The sequence below is a fragment of the Sipha flava genome, unplaced genomic scaffold (assembly GCF_003268045.1).
Source record: "Sipha flava isolate LNK unplaced genomic scaffold, YSA_version1 122_pilon_pilon, whole genome shotgun sequence".
In the NCBI taxonomy this organism is placed as follows: Eukaryota; Metazoa; Arthropoda; class Insecta; order Hemiptera; family Aphididae; genus Sipha; species Sipha flava.
This window is the reverse complement of record NW_020271748.1, coordinates 279,748-303,032: the sequence shown is the minus strand read 5'-3', so window position 1 is coordinate 303,032 and position 23,285 is coordinate 279,748. Positions and strand designations below refer to the sequence as shown.

The 23,285-nt window shown below is 33.0% G+C and overlaps 2 protein-coding genes across 2 annotated transcripts in view; both read right to left on the bottom strand.

The window, feature by feature from the left end:
• Positions 1-23,285, bottom strand: part of LOC112694083 (neuroligin-4, Y-linked-like) — a 418,040-nt gene that overhangs the window by 267,750 nt on the left and 127,005 nt on the right. The gene's annotated exons all lie outside the window — the stretch shown is intronic.
• LOC112694084 lies at positions 236-18,100 on the bottom strand. The gene is made up of 5 exons (XM_025569446.1): positions 17,763-18,100; positions 7,423-7,500; positions 5,870-6,055; positions 600-872; positions 236-532 (listed from the first exon to the last, which is right to left on the bottom strand). Exons 1-5 carry the CDS (start codon positions 17,829-17,831, stop codon positions 461-463), a joined length of 678 nt encoding a protein of 225 aa, XP_025425231.1. The 5' UTR covers positions 17,832-18,100; the 3' UTR covers positions 236-460.

The following is a 23,285-nucleotide window of genomic DNA, read 5'->3' as shown; positions in this document are numbered from 1 at the left end:
ATTATGTATTTAAGAGATTTCAAATATAAAATCACGATTATCAACGCTCAACTGTTGGACAGCATATACGAACGGTATAACTACAACTGCATGTTTATTGAAAATGAATGAACATAAAAAAACATACCACCGGTACGCGTGTATTTTCATGTAAATAAACGAGAAAGGAAAAGAAACCCGTTAATGGTTGTGAACTGCAAGGGGAAATGGTTGTTACAATCATCGAGTTCTCCAATCAATCTGTAATGTGCATTGTATTGTCATATTGGTATGGATGTAGATTACATTTTTCATCGGTGTACGAGTGCTCAATCCTGCATACTCGTACATTACGATAAAATAAATAAAACACAAACATTTAAAATTAATTAGGTTTATTTTTTTTTTTTTTTAAACGAACGAAATATAATTCAAAACGGACTAGGTTCTCTTTGGCACGACGCTTACCGACGTTGCGATTTCAGTACACTGATATCGGATTCTCGTTGTTACCTGTACCGTAGTACGTCTTCGGAATGCTTCGGCAACGGTTCTGGAAAACAGAATAAGTTATATTTTTCCATGCACGACCGAAATATATCTGTTTGTCTCGCGTGTACCGTGATATTCCTGAGCGTCTCGATCAGCACGTTCGCGATCCGTCTGGTGAAACCGTCCACATCTCGTCTCGTCCGTTCATTGACTGCCTCCTCGTATATCTCTCCGCCGTTCAACACCAGGTGCTTGTACGTGGTCATAAATTGTTTTTTAAAAGACTCTAAGTCCAACGTTTTGGGCAGTTGCCAATTATCGTGGGATAGCGTGTCGACGGCCCGGTACCAATTTGACGCGGCGTTTTTAACCGCTTTGCTCACGTAATGTTTGCCTTGTAACTATACATACACGCATGATATTATAAAGTCAAACTTCGATACTCGACGAAACCCTCTATGTGACAAGGTTTTTATTTTTTTAAGGAACCGAAAACATTTTTAATAGAAAAATAAAATAAATATTTTTGCTTGACAAAAAAAAAAGTCTATTTAACGAAATAATTAAACTATTAATAGTAATTGTATTTCAAACCTTTCAAAAGTAAGGCCGAATTAAATTTAAGAAACAACAATGGCTGTGTTGCACAGTGATCAACGGTTTTACATAGGTACGTGTAGGGTGAAAACATGTTTTAAGTGAAAATATTTGTATTCGATTTCAACGGAATTCTAAAAATCGTTTTCAAAAAACCATCAAGTTCGTTGAGTAGAATTTTGACTGTATAATATCACAATTAAGACGCGCGGGAATAAGTAAATGAGAAATATTATTATGTGGCGTACATATATTATGTACCAACACGCATGTCGTATCTGTAATGGAAAACAAAACACATTATATTATATATTATTACAGATAATAAGATTTTTTGAGCTGTTTCACAAAGCGTGGTCGGGCGTACATGGACCAAAGTGTTTGACAAACGTGTTAGAAATAAATTTATTATAATTATAAGAGGTTGCGATATTGATTGTTTTTCTTTTTTGAATCGCCTGGTTCTCAAATATCAGGAGACAAATCGAAAGTTTGTCTTTGTTGTTTTTACTTTTTTTCAATCATTTTTCAAAGAAATTCTCCGATATAATCTTATGTAATTCACGAGTGATTGTTATATTTTAATTTCACGTACATATTATCGGTCGACGCGTTTTGGTTCAAGTTTGATGTTTCATGTTAATCAATGAAAATATCACCGAGTAAAAAGATTGTATAAACGTAAGAATATGCTTTATGTTCGTGTACACGGCCTTTTCATTTCGTTTAAATTGAATATTTTATTTATTATACAACCTCTTTAATATTATTCTAACAAATTCTTTCTCAGCATAATTATATTTGTATACTATATCGCATTTATTTTCATTGTTACTCATAATACAGTGTATCTAATATTTTATTAACTAAAAATTAGTAATAGAATTTTGGTTATTTTTTTTTTTTTGCACAATTCGGAAAATATAAATAGAAGGTGTATTGTGCTATGTATAATATAAAATTAATAATTATAGTTTAGCATAAGTGTAAAACACAACGAAAAATGAATAAATATGAATGATTTTTATTATAAGACTTATATATGTTACTTAGGCCTGATACATAGTTGCAAAGCCGTATTTGGGGGGTCTAAGATGTCTGGACTTCCCCCCGAAATTTCTTCAATATTTGAATAATGTTTAAAATAATTATTTATTTTTAATACCAACATACATAATTTCAGTCAAAAATGACTTAAGCTCCAATCAATCATTGACTGTTTTTAATTTTATATCATAATATTATATGAAAATATGATATTAATTTTAATAAAATAAGATTAAATGTTTGTCTGTCTTATTTTTAACCAAATATCAAAAATTAAAATATAAATTCATGTTTTGGACCCTCCCGAAAAATATTTCTAGATACGACTCTGCATAGTTGTACATATCAAACTTTAGTTACTATTTAAAATCCCTATCAAATATTAAATCGAGAAAGAATATGAGTAAAGAACAAGAAAAAGAACACTACGTTGTATATTGGAAAGTTTTATTTGCGTTTGTATAATGTTATCATCATCATATGAAAAATTAGTTAAAATAAGGAGTTGGTTTTTAAAAAATCATAGTAATTAATGAACTGGATTTTACAAAAATTAAATATATTTTATAAAACTTTCTAGTTATTTTTTAATGGACTTTTTTTTTTATAACGTTATTATTATTAAAGTATAAAATAATATTGATGTAAAGAAATAACAATGTATAAAAATTCATTTTTTCTTAAGTTTCAATTTTTTTTAATACTTTTCTATTATTCTAAATTACATTTTTAGTACCTCTTAATTTCTTTGTGAAAATAACCGTTATATTTTAAGTCTTTGTAATTATTTTCAATGAACTTAAATCATATATACAAAAGGATTTGGCCCGTTTAAATTAATAAATAAAAAAAAAAAAATTGTATATATGCATTTTGTAAACACAAGAATTATAATGAATTCCGTAACGATAACATTTTTTGATAACTAATAAATATGTAAGAATGATAATATTATTTCCGGATTGTTGGTGTTATTATTTTTCGTTGTATACAGTTTAGAATAAAAATTAAAACCGTATGTAACCAACGTTCGCTGCAACAGTTGGCGGATTTTCACGATCGAAGTCGACCGCAAGGATGGAGAACGGCGTGTAGACGGGTGAGCTCTCGAATCGGTTGGTGAACGAATTTATTATTATTATACGTAATTATTTCAAACGAAATGTAAACTTTCACTTCGCTACAGCGATCGTTATACATTCAGAATTTTCGAGTACAAATGTAGATCACAATTTAAGCGCGTAAAGTCACCAGATTTTTTTTTTTTTATTTTAAATTGTATAATGCATAAAACGATCGATAACAGTAAAATACGCATGTGCAAGTATAATACAATGTGCACGGCTCGACATGTCAATCTAATCGGAGGAAAAACTTTCCATGTTCAAAAGTTTTCACCGTAAGTAAACACGTCTCCGGTGGCCGTAAGTATAGTTGATAATCTTTACAGAGCCTTGGCCGAGTCCTCTACACAACGTGAGCACACGTTGCAGTCGTTGTAATATTATTAAATATGCGTACGAATTTTTATTTTTTTATTTATTTATTCGTATTTTTCGCTTCCCTACAAAACTTGGTGAAAACCAACTAAATATTGTACGCGTAAAACTGTAACTCCACGATTGATTCCATAAAAATAAAATAACGTTACTCGAAAGACAATTATTACGGTCATGAGTAAATTACTCGACGTACAGTATTTACAATTGGGGATGCATGACTGAGTGTAGATTATGGAATGAGGCTACAATATTCATGTTATCTAGCATGTTATTTCGTTTTCCTGGTTAATTTTAGTTTTCATATTTGACTAAAGCGATTTTGGTAATGAAGAACACATTTTGTCTTACGCAGTAAAAAAATAAGGGTGGAACTGGAGACACATGTTCTTATCCCCACCACCATATCATTGAAAATACATTTTAAAATATTTCTTTAACCATCATTTAGCAAGACAGTCATATTTGCAAACCAGTATTTCGTCTGTAAAAGAGGTTTCTGGAATTCGCACTTATCTTCAGCCCAACTCCGTAATTCAATAATGCAAGTTTCAACTTTTTAAAAAAGTCAATTTGATATAATTGGTAAATTTACAGGGAGATCTGAATTATGTTAGAACCTAATATAACGCAAAAAAGTATAACAAAAAAGTATAACAATTGGTGTATAAGATTTTTTTATTAATAAGAATTTTTATTTGGCAAATTATAATTATTTTTTTATATTTTAAATATTTTTACCTGATAAAGACTATGAATATTTCATAGCTGTATTTTGGTTACTAAATTTTAAATTTACATCCCAAAGCAGTGATAGCCGGAACTGTGTTTTGTCACGAGACTAATTATACACTCAACAATTACCACTCATTACAATTTATTTTTTTTAATTAAAAAACTAATACCTTATTTATTAATATTTAGATTGTTAGTTTTTCTACTTCTCATTATTTTTCTACAAGGCAACTATGCGCAACACTTTTTAACACGACGCATTAAGACTCGCCAACAAGAATTGTTCTGGGCAACGTTAACCAGTTGTCTTGGGCAATGATTTCGATTGTACACACACGTCTTGACTCTTGTACTTCGGGAAAATTGGAAATACGTTTGAAATAGGAGAGATCTAGTAGATCCCTACACAATTTCATCTTGGACTGCAATTCGTATGCGTCACAAATAAAACGTACAATATGGCTAACAAATCTGTGGCATCGCATCCCGGTCTGCGATTTAATGAAAAATAACTGTTACATCGGAGGACGCGATCAGTGTCGTAGTCGATCACCGACATCGCCCTTCGCAGTACATTTCACGATACGGACTCTATATATAAAAGACACGACGGGGACCGAAATCGTTATATTACGTTTACGAAACGTAATGATTCGGGCGGAGCAGTGAGTGTTTTGCCATTTATCTATACTATAGTGGACACTCGTGGAACTGGATCGAAAATCAGTGTGAATAGGTCCGAAACGTATAATATAGATGAATTGGCGGCGTTTGACGTACACTACTTGGTGGTGGTTTCTTCGTCGGCGAGTGTTGACTACAAGCGATAACGCATTACATGATTTATTTTATATATAAATACGAACGGATTTCATCGGCGAAGAAGACAACGTCACCGTCTAACGGGATTGCCGCGTGGCTAGGAGGATTTCAATTTGCTTGTTTCGACGATTTGTTGCGCGCAAAACGTATTGGTAAAACGAGATAGCCGAAAAAAACCTGAACCGTAATAAACGGAATTCCCATCATATATATTTATATATAAAGACACCCACATTGGCGAGATTATATTTATAAGTTTAGTAGTAATATATACTACTTTGCGAAACATGGATATTCATTTTGGCAGAACAACGAACACTCAAAAGCTTCGAAATGTAGTGTCGAAGAAGGATGCTGAGAGTGAGTTGAATAGAACAGCGTATCAACAAATACTCAGTGAAATAGTGGAAAGAAGAGAGATACTCAAAACTCTCTGAACAAGACGATGGAATATGATGGTTCATACATTGAGACACAAAAATGAACTAACCCATAGAATAATCGAAGGGATAATTGAAGATAAAAGGGACTGAGAACGTCCGAGAACTTAATTTGTCAAACAGACGATCTCCGAAGTTAGACTAAGAAGTAACACTGAACTGAAAAGGTCAGTTAAGAATAGAAAATAGTGGAGAGCGAATATCCAATTGCAAAATCAACCTTAAGGGTTGAATACCAATAGAAGAATATGTACTTACGGACTGTGCCCAAGCGGCCAATTGCATCTTGAACCTCACACAATAGCTGAGATAACCGTTCTTGGCGATAATACCCTGCAAAGTCGAGTGCTCTGGATCCCCGGAGATGAGCTCAGACCACATGGAAGTGATGTACACTACGGCCACCTCGTAATCGGAAGACCAATCGAATGGCACGTCGTTCGTCTACAATAACCGACGTGCGGATCACGCAACGCGGGACGTGTGCGTGAGTGTTGGAAAACGTTACGGTATTGTTTAGGGGGCTGATACCGAGTGGTGAGTCCAGTGAGTGGGGGGGGTATACGTTTCGAGAGATCTTAAATCCAATGGCGTAACTAGATTATAAAGTTAGAGGGGGGGAGTCAGCCCTAACATGTTTAAAATAATTAAAATCTGTGGGGCGCTCTGCCCCCCTCCACACCTCCCAAATTCGTCTTTCATGTAACATTCATTTTTGAATTATAATATTATTTTATTAATATACAACGTATAAAACAGATAATAAAAAAGTGATATTGATGTAAACATTAAAATATTAACATATTTATTAAGTATTATTTTAGATACAAGTTAAATTTTCTTAAAAATTAAAAACTTAAAGTAATTTTATAACTATTACAGCTTAAGCCTCCGCTCAGTATTTGCAAATTCATTTAAAATGTCTTTTTTGTTTAGAATGTTTGACAAATCTCTTTCAATTGCCATGATTGCTAATTTGGATAATCGAAACGGTAATATAGTTGACCTTATGTGGGTGTTTATTCGACGCATTGCTGAAAATGTTCTTTCGCAAGATGCTTTTTGGAACTACAAGCGCTAAATGTAGCATTTTATATGAATTTGGGAAAACAGATTTTTCAACGATACTCTTTAGTTGCTTTAAACGTTCCTGATTGTTAATGTTTTCTTATTAATTGTCATAACAACTTTTTGCAACCAAAATTTTTGATTTTAAGTCAGTTTCATTAATATTTGTTATCACATGTTATTAATAATCGTACGTCTTTTACGTCTATTTTTGTGTTTAATTAATTAATAATTTCTAAGTAATATTTATATAGTAAAATCTAACATACAATCATCGTATTACAATGATACGTATAACCATGTAAATAAATATTTTTCCAAGATATAAATAAAAAAATAAAACGGTATTTTAAATAAAAAATAAAAAATAAAAAAATAAAATATTTAATTAAAAATGTAGCTACCTATAGCAAGACAAAGAATTATGACAAGGGGGGTAAAATTCATGTTGGGAGGGGGATTAGCCCCTAATTCTCCTCTAGTTAAGCCTATGCTTAAATCAAAATCATTCTTGATCTTAAATTGCATAAAATACAAAGGAGTCCACGAATATCGTACACAATGTTCCCATGATCGACTTCTATCACAAAACACAAATGTTTTACAGTATTTTATTTTTATTTTCCTACACTTGTTTCGTAATTAAAATTCCTGGAGTCGCCACTAATCAGTATACATTCGTAGGTGTACTGAACATCTCCGGGAGCCTGTTGAGTATCGAACCCTTTAAAAAACATACTCACCGAAGACATTGTTTCACCGACTAACGACAACAGCCCTGACGACTTTGAACGCTCCGCGGTGTACGCAGCGTGGCCAAACTGGAAAACGGAAATTACGTAAACGATGACGTGCTAACGAGCGAGATGAATATATTACACCTTGTGATCTTTTTCGTGTCATTAGTTACACATTATCGTCCGTCGTACACTGATCTATGTGCAACATACTGCGTGCATGTTTTACATTGTGTATGTGTGTGTGTGTGTGTAGAGAGTGAAGTTGTAGTCGATTCTGAAATTGATCATTTTTTAATAACTCCCAATTATTATTAATTAAATCCAATAGAAACGGCGCAACGCGCCGTGTCACGATAATAATACATTTTGTTTCGTGTAAGTGCGCACACTTATAACAAATTAATTATCTTTGGATTATATTTGAATCATTGTAGGTACCATATTGTATTAAGATACTTTTCCATTTTATTCGACGTATTATAGTTGCTCGGATCGTTAAATCGTAACTGAAGGATTTCCTTCGTTGTAAAACTCAACTTTGCTAATTACGATAAAACGTTTAGTGTTTAGGGATTTTTCAGAGATTTATCCTACTGTCCCGAGACGATTAAACACTTACCTCAGTATTCACTAAACGCATGGAAAATTAGGTTTTGAAGAGGTATCGAAAAAAATAAGCCACCCCAAGTACTTTTCGTAATATTTTACCACGCATACATTATACTAACGAAATAGTACTTCATATGGATTTACCCCCCCCCCCCCCCCGGCAAAGTTGTCGTCATCGAACATGACGGGGTGGCGTGCATCGCACATGAAAATAGTGTTATTATTATTTTTTTTAATCTCTATCATCTCGCTAAGTTGTCGGATTCGGGTTTTTTTATGTTTTTCCGGCACGCATTAAGTGTGAAACAATTGTTTATTTTTTTTCTCGTCCATTCTTTTCTAGTCCCAACGCGCGCACATATTCAAAACAGATGGTTAAGTTATGCGCGAGTGTAGCGAACAAAAACGAAAATAGTGTCGAGGAAAAAAAAAGGGAAAAATACGGCACCCAAAGAATATCTCATTCGCCGCACAAAGTTACGCATCGTACGCACGGGTTTCGTCAAAATCGGCTTTGCAGCGGCAGGTCGAGGTCGGCTAATTTTATCTCTCGGACCGGGTGTGAAGAAAACCGCAGCGGACCGTGGACATTTGTCACAGGTCAAATTATTGCAAGTACAAAAACCCACTCGCGCGCACGCACGTCCGCCCGAAATCGGGCTCGTGTCCCTGCGGCGCAAACTGTCAACTATACAGTATTATTGTATTGCGGTCCGGAAGGTTGCCGCTGTGAATAACGTGCACGTGCGCCAATAGTGTCTATTATGGCATTGTGTAAATATTAAACAACGGTATTCACGTGCATCGCGTGGAAAGAAAAAAAAATCATTGATAAAAACCGGCCAGTGGCAAGATGGTTTTATTTTATTTTTACTTTTTTTTTTCGTCCTTGTCGAAACCGATGGAGAAAACGGATTTTGTTAATGGCGTAGCGTACGCGTACGTCGACACCGTTCTGTACAGCAACATTATAATAAACGACAATAACAATATGCTGCACGCGATGACGGGAAGAGGAGGGTCATAAAATACCAGTGGGCATACAGGTACGACTGTGATCAAAATTCTGACTTGGGGTTACAGTCCCAAACAATATATTACAAAGGAGAAATCCGTCGCTGTGTATCGGAACATTTTTACGGTAAAAAGAACCCCTTATAGGATATTATGTCACGTTCGACCAAAAGAATACTTTTTCCCCTTCTCATCGTTCGGCGGTACCGCTATCATTTGATATAACTTGACAGCAAATGACGCGTGATTATAATTGATATTTCATCTAAACGCGATCAATTTAGATACGGAAATATACTTATAAACTTATACTTATAAGTGTCAATGTTTAGTTACCGAGTGACAAAGGAATCTAAACTGATTGGCCCAATAAGTTTGAATTTCCTTTTTGAAACTAGTAAACTATGTATTTCTTATTTGGAATGTATGCGTGTCTTTGGTAGTGTACTGACGTGTTTGATCGATATGCTCATGTTGAATATTTCGCTGTCGAGTTCATATTGAATAGGTATGAAACGTCAGCACACAATTGCAGATTAGGTGTTTCTGATTAAGAAATTTTCATAATCTTTTTGTACGTGAAAAAAAGAGAAAGAAATATGTTGAACGCTATGAGTTATAGGACATACTTGTATCATAAAATAACAATCGATATTAATAATTTTCAAACGATTAATTGTTCACGCATTGTGAATTATACTAAGAACTCCTCAAAATCGTGGATGAATTTATTGTTTTACGCTGATTCGGTAAAATGAAGGTTTGTTACACAACATCAATTTGTGCAAACGCTTGTGAAAACGTGCACAAAATCCATGATCCGCTGAAGACATCATAATATAGAGATGATGGCTACAAGAAAAAAGAATGCGATGAAGTGTGGGTGAAGAATAAGGGGAAGAGCGTGTCGTCGTCTGAAAAAACATTTATTTTTTTAAATTTATATTCATACCTTCGGCAACATGGGCCATTGGCCATACAGGGAGAAAATTATAAACTATATTAATAGTATATTAAATGTAAGTTACACTAAATTCTGATTTGAAGATTGGCGGCTGTGATGAATTGGATGATGTTGGCAATGGAATGAGTAATTGTGAGTAAAATGGTGATTATTTATTATTTCGGAGAGTGATTCGGGTAGGTTGTGGCTTTTTTAGGTATTGTGGTATGTTCGGCATTCGTTGAGAATGTGCTTGATAGTGACTTGGATAACACAAGATGTGCACAATAGGGGTTCTTTATTGGCCATTAAGAAACTGTGGGAGATTTTCTTGTGTCTGGTTATTTTGACTTTAAATTATCTGTGAATTTTGATAGGAAATATCAAATTTTCTGTGTTATGTTTTATATGATTTAATTTAGTGTTATAAGATATCTATTTCTGGTGCCATTTTTGTTGATATTTCTTTGCTATAAGCGTTCGTACGTCACTGAAAGAAATAATTGCAATGCTAGTAGAGAGGTGATTGCAGTTTTGGCTGCGAGATCAGTAAGTTCGTTTTCTTTTTGTTAGAATGTCCGGGAATCCAGAAGACTTTGATTTTGAAGCTATTATTATAAAGTGTAGATTTTTATCTGAATATGTAGGTCTGATTGATTGGTTATATGTGTTTTTTATATTGTTGATAGCGCCAAGGGAGTTAGTGAAGATAATAGTATATTGTAAGTGATGATCGGTTATTATCTCGAGCGCTTTTAATATGGAAAACATCGAATGTTGCCATTTCGGTTTTGAAATGCGCACCTCATCGTTTCGTAGTTTTCCATGCATGGACACTGTCGATTTCGTTCATCCCTCCCGCCGGTCACGTGTCCAAAAAAATAAATATCACTACGCAAATTTCGCAAAGTGATTTTTTTGATAATGCAACCGTTCGTCACCGTCAAAAGTATAACAAAATAAAACTAGGGATCGTAGATTTTTCACCGCGACCTTTTTATCTGGTTCATGTCGAACACACACTTGCTGTATAGGTTTAATGTGATAATATATTATGTGAACTTGCCCCGGCTGATTATAATACATGGACCCACCGAAGGTGGCGCTTTTGCGTATCAAAGCGAATGTGCGATAATATCATAGCGTTCCAAGTGAAACATAATTATTTTCGTGTGAAACGGATTTACATAAAATATTTTCGACAAGTTTTCACGAGCGTAGCCCACGCTGCAAGTGGCTATACGCCGCTGTAACTATAAGCGCGTTTCAAGTATGATATTATACGTTCCCGTTAAAACGAATAGTAAATCTTTAACCGAAAGGCATATGCGACCAACTCCATTCTCAGGAGAGACGAAAAAACAATTTCTATCCGATTTTTAACTCGCTTAAAGTGTTGTTGTTAATTCAATTTTAATGTCGCACTAACTATACCTATTTGTTTTAAATATTAAAGCCCACTTCTAAAAGTAGGTTAGTTTATATTCAATTCTTCGAGTTCTAAATAATACAAGACTTCTTATGTAAATGATTAAGTATACTTATACACCATTATATTTTTATGATTTAATTGAATAATGTTGGACTTTGTTCAATTTTCTCAAATCGTAAGAGCACTTGAATCACATTAAACTGTTTATTATAGTATTTTATGATTTAGATCGAAATCAAACAACAATGTAATAAAACGTTTTAGTTTTAATTGCATAGGACTTAGATCGTATAATCATCTAAATCGAAACTTATATTTGGGTTCTATATAATTTACCTATATTACGTAAGTGTTCGTAATTCAGTTTGAAATAATTATAGATAAAAAAAACTCACGGAACATTTCACATATCCAAGTCATAAATAATCTAAATTTTGTTGAAAACGAACTTTTCGTGTTTTTTGCCTCTTTTTATGAATGGAAATATACATCGTGTGAACGACAATCGTTTGAAAGAAATTCACAGCAAATGCGTCCACTCGAATATTTTTGTACTACGAAAAACTTCTCGAGGAATACAATCGCACCGGTTGACGAGTTTACAAAACGTAAAATGAGGGAAAAAAATCAAGTAGATAAAAAGTTGAAGTCAACTAATTTTATTTTAAAAAAGTTTCAAAAAAAAAAAAAAAAAACAAAAAAGTCCAAGTCAAGGAGCTGTAATCTGTTTTACGTGCATACAATACACTATATTTGCTAGCATAATGAATGCGCTGTACCAAATGAGCGAGCGAACACAAACTTCACTTGACCTATTTGTCTCTCTCGCATATTGTACTCGTATTATACGTGTATAGTTTCCGTACGCAAATACAATATAAAAATATAAACAATATTATGTTATGTTACGTTCATCGGTTCCGGCCAATGCTTAATTATTGACTGCACGCAAACATGTACTCGACAAGCGATGCTTATATATCGTGATATAGTATGTAAATTATGTAGAGATTATCTATTCGGATTCGTATTAGCCACGCGTGTTTTACCGTGTAGGTATACAGATTTAGAAAGCAGAGTAACTTACGTATCCATCTTCTACTACCATTCTTCAAGTCCAAACTCAGCCTAAAAATGTATAAAGCTATTAAGCATTTATCTAGTAGTATGGAATACAAATCTGATGTCAAGCTAAACCATCAAACATTCGCCCACTGGAAACGATTCAGAAAATTAGTGTACAACTAATAACTGGATGTCCTTGGTATTTCTCAAATACTAACTTATAAAATTGCTTACCTATCTCCACATTCAAAAAATTAGCCCATCAATATTATAATAGATTTTACAACAAATTCTCTGACCACAAGAATTTACTTATCTCCCAAATTTCTCCACAGACTATTTCAAAAGAGCCTCAATAAAGACTAATAAGAAATTGGCCAAGAAACACTTAGATGCAATTGTTATAATCCAACAGTTCAAAAAATAGAATAAAATAAAAAAATTGAATATTAATATAAATCAAAAGTTAAAACACAATACATCAATTAACAAGAGGTGCTACTAATGAATCAGCTTCCTTTCTCTCTCGTGTTCTTTATATTTTTATTTATTGCTCCTTTTGTTAAACAAATATTGATATTATGCAAATGTTCGTATAGACCGTAAGTATTCTTTAAAATAACCTAGAAAAATAACGTATACCGGTTGATTTGCTGGTAGATTTCAAGTGACAGTAGTTTTGTCCTGGTATAAATATGCGAAGTACAACGGAGAAGTTCTATGAAATTGTAAAACCCGAAATCTTTACTTTCCCGGAGACTTCAGAAAATGACTGTACCGCTAAATTCCGATCATCGTTTGCACAACATACACGTATGTTCGTATTCTAATATATATACACATTAGTATATGCATACACGGGAGTGGCGGATGAGGGTGTGTACCGTTGTCCGTAATCGCTCTCCGTCGACGAGATGAGCTTAAACTCTGGGCGTGCAAAACTTTAATACGAATAGCTCCGGGAACAAATTAAAACTGTCATATTTACGGCACAGACGTTCGTGTTTTACGAGCACATTAAGATATGCGCGCGGAGCTAATTTGGTGGTTTTGGCGCGTGGAGTAGGTGATGGGCGGAGGGCGGACGAAGGGCTCGGGGAGAAGTCCAAGATAAATGTACCCCGCCGCATTGGACACTTGGTCGTATAATTATTATCCATAACTTCATTGTGTACGCCGCAGCCGGGGTCAGTGGGATATCGCTTTCCACGCGCGTTACTGGTACGTTGTTTTAACACGGCCGGCCGAGGATTTTTTCGTCGTCATCGCGGTCGTTGTATCGTTATTATTTCTCGACAGTGTTCAGTTAGATTACCGACAGGAACGTGAGCGGGGCAGGAGGCGGAAAGACAAACGATTGCTATGCAGCCGGACGACGCGATTAATCATCGATCTGGGTCCCGTAATTGTGCTGTAAAGGTGTAGGAGTGCGGCGGAATGCGGATCAGCCAATGAAGACCAATAAAAAGTTTTTTTAATTAATTATTATTACTATTAGTATATGCTTTTATAGATTTTCGGAGGGAGCGTTTGTAATACATACATATACAGACGACATTGAAGTGATGTGCTGGGGGAGAGAGAGGGGGAGCAAAATAAATCAGAACACAGTTCGATTACAATGAAATTCTGAAAAGTACATTTTTAATCACATTTATAATATCCGACGTAAGGTATCCTTGATATTTTCAACGTGAAATACGTAAAATATATTTAAAAGAATAAAACAATTTAGAGATAGCATTTGGATACATACAATATAAGATGAAACTTTATGAACACGTAGCAAAAAACGATTAAAAACGAAATAAAAAAAAAAAAAAAAAAAAATAGAAGAACAATGATATACACTATAATCTTAGGTAATTATTTATCTTTGCCTATCGCAAGATCAATATATTATAAAAGAGTATTTAATCGTTTTCTGTTTCCAATATATCGACCATAAGCTATTGATCTGAAAACAATTTTCAAAAGACATTTCATCTGTTCATTAGTGACAACCGTAAATTATAAAGATGTTGAAAATGTCAATTTTAAAATTAAACTTTTTTTAAATAAAATATTTTTTGGAGAATGAACAGAAAAAAAACATTTAATACGCGAGAAAGTCGTTCTCGAGAATACTAGACGATGAATGTAAGGTCTTTAATGCATCAATAAATTAGTACGTTAGAAATAGAAAATACCTAAGTTCCTACATGTTGCATGGTATATATATATACATATATATATATAGAGAGAGAGAGAGAGAGACAGCTAAAATAACCATCTTATTCGATCCCATTGACGAAACTATAGGTAGTTTTTTTTTTTATATTAATGATGAATCGATCTTTTTTCAGGGGAAAGTAAATTAATAAACTTTTTGTGTTTATCTAAATTTAACATTTACGTACAGACAAATGTCACATTAACACTATATATTATACTATATCGACATGAGACTTTATTTTTCGAACCTATTAGCAAAATCATCATCACAATTTAATTTGTAATTTTTCACTATGAACATTCAATATCTATTTTTAAAAATAATTTTATTAATTAACTAATTTGTATTTGCACAAATTCAATAGTCGAATAACTTAAATTTTCTACACGTTTCGTAAACATTATAAACATTTATACTTAAGTATTATGTTTTACATATATTATTATAAACATATATTATATGATATGTATAGAAATAAAATACCCATACAATATTGTTCTCGCGGTGTTACCTACAATTTTTTTACTTTTCGTTATTTTCGTTTAATTTATTTTTATACCACAGCATGAGATTTTTATTTTTTTATTTTAAATTATCAATAAAATGTACAGTTATAACTGCACGCTTTGCAAATATTATTTACAATTTCAAAAATATTATTTTCTTCGGTTACACCGTCTAATTTTTACGGTTTATTCATATACATATACCTATTTTAAGAGTGTCAAAATATTGGTTTAATAAACGCGTCGAGTTCATTATATTATTTACTGTTAAAAGAGGAATAAAACTGAAAAAACAGTTCCATTAGGAAAAAAATTATTCTATTTTTTATAGATATTGTTGTTTTCGTTTTAAACGTTTAACGTTCGTTCCAAATAATATAATCCTACGTTTGTTTATTATATTACAAAAATGTTATATTTTATGCTAACGCGTATTGTAGCAATTTTCCTTTATTTTTTCGGCAGTCCGAGTTAATTTTTCGAAAGATTTACTTAAGGGACGGAAAATAACATAAAAAAAAAACAATGATTTTAGAATCATACTACGAACAAAATTAGTATGAGGATGGTAAATTGTAATAACTTAAGGGATAACTAAAAACGGTAGAGGTAAGGGATATGGTAGGAGGTGGACAAATAGTCAAGGGATAAATTAAATTAATCTTATACTTATGTAGAGGTTATTGCTGGGAAATTGATTGTTCTTACTTTTCTTCTTGCTAAAAGGATGGTTTAACGGACGTAGACTAGAACATTATTGAGGATTCTTGTTGTACGAAGGTGATTTTTTATATTTTCCTAAGTTGACCATAATAATATTGACCCGGGACAATTTTGATCGGAGTGAGGGAATAAAATAAACTACAATAAAGTTTGATAATATGTGGAGATTTCGCGATTTCACCCGATTGGTTTCACGGTAGTTTACTGTTCACAGAATCGCAATACATTTTATCTTGCGACTCGTTTCGTGAAATAAATTTAACAATGATAAATTTTTCTCGATTTAAACAATTCGATTTGTAATGCACGTAGCAATATAGTATGATAAAAGAAACGAAATTCGTTTGCACGAAAATTAAATTGTGTTTCACTGTTGTTATACACTATGCATATAATTTATTGTAAAGCGTAATCACGTAAATTAAGCATCACTGCAAAAATAATGCGGAGGATCCGATCATTCTAATGAAAAATAGTTTAACTTTATCAGCTACTTTCAAATATCCTGTAATAAAATAGATTAGTAAGATTTAACGCACGATTGACTCGTGAACATGTGTGGAAATAATTATTTTTTTAAAACAACTAAAATTGAACATATATCATATACATATTAAATTTATTTTTTATTTTTTATTCCATGTAAAATATTATTATTTGACTATTGAATGGTGTTATACACGTCAGGTCTTTTTTTCGTTAAATTTAATCTGAATCAAGAATTCAACTAGAAAAATTATAAGATGTTTTGTTTTTTTATAACATTTTATTACGACAAATTATTAGGTTTTATTTTTGTAAAATCTTATTCTACTTGATCCTATATTTCAAGACATGCATTATAAGTATGGTGATAAAAATTTGCTCGAAAAATATATTTTAATGCCGTTATGTAACATGTGTTATTTGTAAATAATCAATATTATAACTCTTAATTTATTTAAAGCAATCCGTTAAACTGTATTCACGATTATTTATCGATAATATTATGGTAATGTTCAAAGTTCAAATGGCATTGAATTTTTGATTATTTATGTTAACATTATGATAACCTAGGTGTTCGGGTAAAACGAGTATTCATATCTAACTAGTTCGTTTTTATTTTTATTGTTTTCTGGGTTAAAAAAAAGCACGTCGATGCGGAACCACTGCTACCAAAAGAATTTTGCGCAAATATAGTTTACCGATGTTGCCATCGAGATATAAGGTTATTGGGACTCTTAACGAGTGCTCTCGCCATATCCGCATAAAATCTAAGCCAAACCGTATTGACGCTGTTCCGTTTGCACGAGATGGGTGTATTACCGCATTTAATCACTCCTGTACACTTGTCTCAGGACAGCCGCTGCGATAAATATACGTCATGGTGGATAAAATTAGAGACCTAAGAATGGGGATTCGAAAGCGACGTGGACTAACAGCTGCTGCTAAGATGCGTTGTAAGCTTATCGAAGTGAACATTATGGGATGGTTAGCCCTTATTATATTTAAAGTGTGTTTGTAAATAACTCTATTATCACGAACTAAAGAAGTGATGTGTATTGAACACGTACGACACGGGATAAACAACACCTCCGGAGGAAAAGGGTTCAGAGCGAAATGAATAACTAAACAAGTATGAGTTCACTATTGTCTACGTAGATTTAAGAAAAAAAAAACAACCGGAACCGATGCTTTGTCGAAAATTTTCTCATAAAAATTGATAAAGCTGAACGTCCAGCGGACGACAATACGTGCACGAAAACAACGACAGTTATAATGATAATATGATAATGATAACTTTATGACACGGTGTGTAAAATAATAATATTAAGTTATTATCTATAATCGGCTTACTTGCAACAACGCGGCGGCGCACACGACAACTGGGACGAAATACAACGAATCGACCTTGCCACAGTTCATGTTGTTATATATTAAAACTCGTTGAAATCCTTGTTCGTGTGCTGTCAATTTTCAATACTTTCTTTCGGTATTATGTCGTTGAATTTTTACTGATTTCGCGCGGAAAACAGTAAATTTGTTAACGTGATGTCCATGATGATGATGTTAATAGTTTTAAGAACATGAACAACAGCATTACATATCACGCGTACGTGAGCGCGTATGTATGTTTATTTAAAGGAATATGCAAGTGGTGTAGTTCAAATGAAGGAAAAATGCGCGCGTGACGTGCAGGGAGATGTAAAGGATAATAAAAAGGCTTATCGATGTAGTCACATGCGCACGCGCACTCGCATCCGTTTCTCAGACTTACGTAAAATTATTACCATAAATACTTGTTATATAATATTGAATAATCTAATGTATACACCTATGTATATTTAATTCACTCGTAACGTTGAAGCGCAGTGTGTCGCAAAACGTTAAAACCCAATTATACGCTCCGCGCAAACGGACTTTGTACTCGGGACGGTCAATAATAGTCGTAATCGTAATCGTAATAATAACAGTTAAACGGCACATGATTTCTAGACGGGGTGTATATATATGTACCATGGTCGTTGTTGTCGTACGATTGACATTTTTCAAGTCACTATCCGAACGAGCCTGTTTTCGAGGTCGATAAGGTTTAACGAGGGAAATTTTAAAAACGTTAAAAACCCACCGCGAACTTCCGATCCGTCCCTGCTACTACACTGCATTGTCACTCCCGGACTAAAAACGGATATTACTATCGTAATTATTTTGTTCTCTTTCATATCGTTTTTCTCGAAAAAACGGTGTCTCGCTCACTTCACTCGCCTTATACGTAATGCAAACTTCTGCACGAGGTGCGATCGTAATAATTGTAATTTTATGCGTGTGCACAATAATAGCGTTAGTAAACGTATGCGTAATTCCGTACAGTTGAATAATTTAAATACGTTCATGGCGATTACGGATGACTTGTACGAATTGTAATGTTTTACGAGAATGTTAAAAATGATCATCACCTTGATACCATTGTAATAATAACGCTACACCGGAGTTTTACCAGCCTTGGTCGCAAAATATTTTACATGGTTTATAAACTAATGACAAGACAAATATCTCAGTTATCTAAATGTAATTAATTAATTATATTTATTAGACTTTCGTTTTACAGTATGGGGCGTTAAAGTATACGAAAAACTCGTTATAATAAAATTATTAATAATGTTATTATATTAAAGCATAAAAGGTTTTTTTTTTTTTTTGAGGGTCGTTTAACTAACACAATGGAAATTTATGGGCCACCTTAGTATAAATGTTGAGAATCACTGTACTACACCATACATTGCTCACACACCTATACTGTACATAATAATCATAACTACTAACCACTACTACTATATTACTATATTACACTGCACATCATATCTGTGCACTGTACCGGATCGCAGTATAAACATAATAACATGATGCACATTACACGGGTAAAATTAATAGAGTACAATAAAATGGTGAAAAGCTCAACAGTGATTATATTATTATGTTCATCGATAACATTTTGCACAACACGATTTCATGGAATCCGTTGGAAAATATGGCCGGAGGATAAGTCATCACTACCAGAGGTGTAACTATAGGATTTACAAAAGGAAAAAAAATAACTTCATAGTAAAAACAATATATTCCGACCAAATTGGTGTTATAATAAATATGTTAAGCAAAATAAAAATAATTATTATTATGGCCGTATTCACCAATGAGGAAAACCTTTTATTGATCATACTGTACCATAAACGAATCGGAACTAGGTATATTTAAAAAAAAAAATAATTATAAATCTCTAATTATTCTATATTATTTAGTAATATAAATTATATAAAGAGCAAACAACTTATAGTCGAAAGTCAAACCAATTTTCAAGGTACGCGTTGTAGCTACATGTAATTATATATATACAAATACAGTAGTTATTGTATTCGTTTAAGGCAACGCTAATGCAAATGTAAACTCGGCGTCTCGGGAGTTAGCGACGACTACTTGGGTGTTTAGTTACCAAGGGATGCTTCCTCAAACACAACATGAGTATTGGTACATGAAAATCATATAAGTAAACCAACCATTGTAAAATCAAACATCTTATAAGTTTATGTATTCGATATTAAAAACAATAAATAAATAAAATAACACTGGTTTCGTACGAGAACGTACTCAGAGAGTGGTTTTGGTGGTCCGAACTACCTCCAAATTGGCTATTTTTTAATTTTTATATTACATAGTTACGGCGTAATGTGATGAGGCGAAAACAAACAAAAGCAGTAAGAGTGATTATGAAAATGAACGTTGAAGGGAAAAGAGGAAGAGGAAGACCAAAATGAAGATAGTTGAATACAATTGAAAACGATATGAGGGCTGTCGGTGTGTATTTAGGGGATGTAGAAAATCGAGTGGAGGTTTTGGACAAAAGTGGCCGACTCCAATAGTTAGAAGAATGGTGAAGGAGAAGAAACAGTCATAGTGGAATATAATTTCATTCATAAATATTTGACTAAAATATTATGCACAAATTGCGTTTTATTTTCACATAATCATGTTGGTCACTTAAATCACAAACATGTGTGTTTTTTAATTTCAAAGTTTTTTAATAGGTGGAAAAATTCTAAACCAGTTTAATTCTCACCAATATAAAAATTTAAATGATAAATTTAAAATAAAATTAGAGGATGATCGTACAATACTTAAAGAGTTAGTGACGTTAAAATACCATATAACAACAAACTAAAATAAAAAAAAAATAAAAAAATAATCGGAATAACGTATCATTCAACTTTCACTTTAGAATATTACAAGAGATCTATAATATTTATACCAACAATATTCATACCACTTTTTGATCATATTGTATTTGACTGATCATTTCGTAAATTACAAAGAAATTTATACTAACGTTAAAAAATTAAAATCATCACCAAAACACTATATTATATTATACCGTCTACTGATGTAATCAGTGGTGTAGTGGAGGGTTAAACATGGGGGTAAACGACGTGTACCCACTTCCATTTTTTCAGAATATGCGTGTACCCAATAAAAACACCCAAGCCCATGGGTTCACGGTCATGTACATGCGTATAACCACTCTTTAGTTTTCTTATTTATTTTAAAAATATATTAACATTTGTCAATTTATAATTTTACACTGATGTTTCATGTGAAATGTATTGTATTATCTTCGTCCATCTTAAAATTTTAAAATCTTAATTCGTCATGTATTAAGTATCACTTGAAAATTATTTTGCAATAAGTTAAATGATTATGCAATATTTTATAATTTATAGTTTCTATAAATAAAAATGAAAATGTAAATTGTAATATGTGTGACATTACTGTAACATTTTATCAAGCACAAAGTTTAAACAAAATCAAAATAGAGTACTGAGTTATATTACATTAAAAATAAATAATATTGTATAGTTCATGATTGATGATTGAGAAATTATATTTTTAAGAAATCTTAGTGGGTGAGGGGTGTGAAGCCCCCTATATCATATTTTTACTGTGGAAATTTTATTTTTGACAAAATTTGGCGTATACTCATTTATATTTTTAGCACTACATCACTGGATGCAATATAACTAAATTTAATCATGAGTACTCTTTAGTTTCATCGTCTTATTACAGTTAATGAACACTTTGTATATATTTGCAATAATACTTGCAAATAAACTTCTACCAAGGTTAATTGTAACTGCATTGACGGTGGCTATTACGAGACGTCAAGATCTATGTGATTCGGAGACGGCTGATGAGCCGGCCTTTGTGACTCATCTGCCCGTACCAATTCACTTATGTTTGGTCGAACTTAGTTTTTGAAATTTGTAGACGAATTTGACGTAAGACAAACGTTTCGCGACGGGGCGTCAAGTTTAGTATCGGAAAAAAATTCTTCGGATTCTTTCCGAACTCCGTGGCGTCGAGTACTTGGTTCCGTATATATGTATAGGATGTATATATGTACACACATCAAGAGAGAGAGTGAGAGAGTGTGAGAGAAATTGACAGTGAAATTCCGCAAATATCACAGAATTCAGTTAACCGAAACTTTAACGACAACAAACTACTGGTAACCGCACAGATGTACACGCACACCGTAATCATTTCAAGACAAAGATAATAATAATAATAATACGACGGAACGTGGACTTAAATTTTGGAGCTACAAAAATATTGGTCTCCAGCAATAAAGTTCCGCGGTTGTTAAGTGCAGGCGCGTGCGGGATTGAGGAGGGTTCGATAGTTTGATTTTGGAGTAATATACACGTAGAGTAAAAGTGCACGGAGGAAAAAACAATGGAAAAGAAAAGATAAATATGAGAAGAAAAATATTTCGCCAACTTCGCTGTAATGGTGACAATAATATCTATACATACAACGCTCGTACGTTTCATGTACACACATACAATATCATCGTGACTCGATGTCGTTTATTGAACAACGCCAAAATGTCATTAGGTATGTACATACCATGTTATATCACAGTACAAATATTGTTATTTGTATTATAATATAATAATAATATAATATGCTGCTTGAACGGATTAATTCAATTTTTCAAATAATCGTGATAACGACGAATAATCAAAATTGATATATTTTATAAATAAATACACATATCTTGATTCATCGCATTTAATATGCCCTGTAAATTCTAATTGCTATTTTATTTTTTTAAAATCATTTCAGTGATAACCGTATACTTAATAGTTAATTCTACTGTTTAATAATACAATGGAATACATTAACTTCTACGGGCATCATTTATTAATTTTGATCATCCGGACTCCAGTGAAAATTACTTGCCGATCCCCGATTTATGTTATAAAGGTGTAAGTAGTTGTACGAAGAATTACAAAAGTGACGACCGTCGGCGGCGGAAGTTCGTAATGGATTATACTGTTTATTCTCTGGAGTACCATACGCGCGCGTATACATACTAGTCCGATGCTTGACGACGAATATTCGTAAAAGACATACATCACCAATGTATATATATATATTTATGTGTGGACCGCAGAGAATCTTAAGAGTATTAATTTTTAGCTCCCCGTACTTTGGTTTCGCTAAACCGACGACTGCAACGAGTGTATATGGTGGAAAAGCAACTTTTGCCATCTCTATCTACCATCTCTCTTTCTCCTTTATTTATATCTATCGTTTCTCATACATCTTTCTCTCTCTCTCTCTCTCTCTCCATCACCGATTCTTTCGCTCACACGCAGACGCCCGCGGCGGCAACATCCAACTACACGGCGTGCACATACGACGGCGGAATAATAATTTCCTCTTTGTATACCATATATATATATATATATATATAAATACAATGCAGTACACAGCACAAAGGACACGCATTTATTACGCGCTTTTCCCGCCGCCGCCGCCGATGCC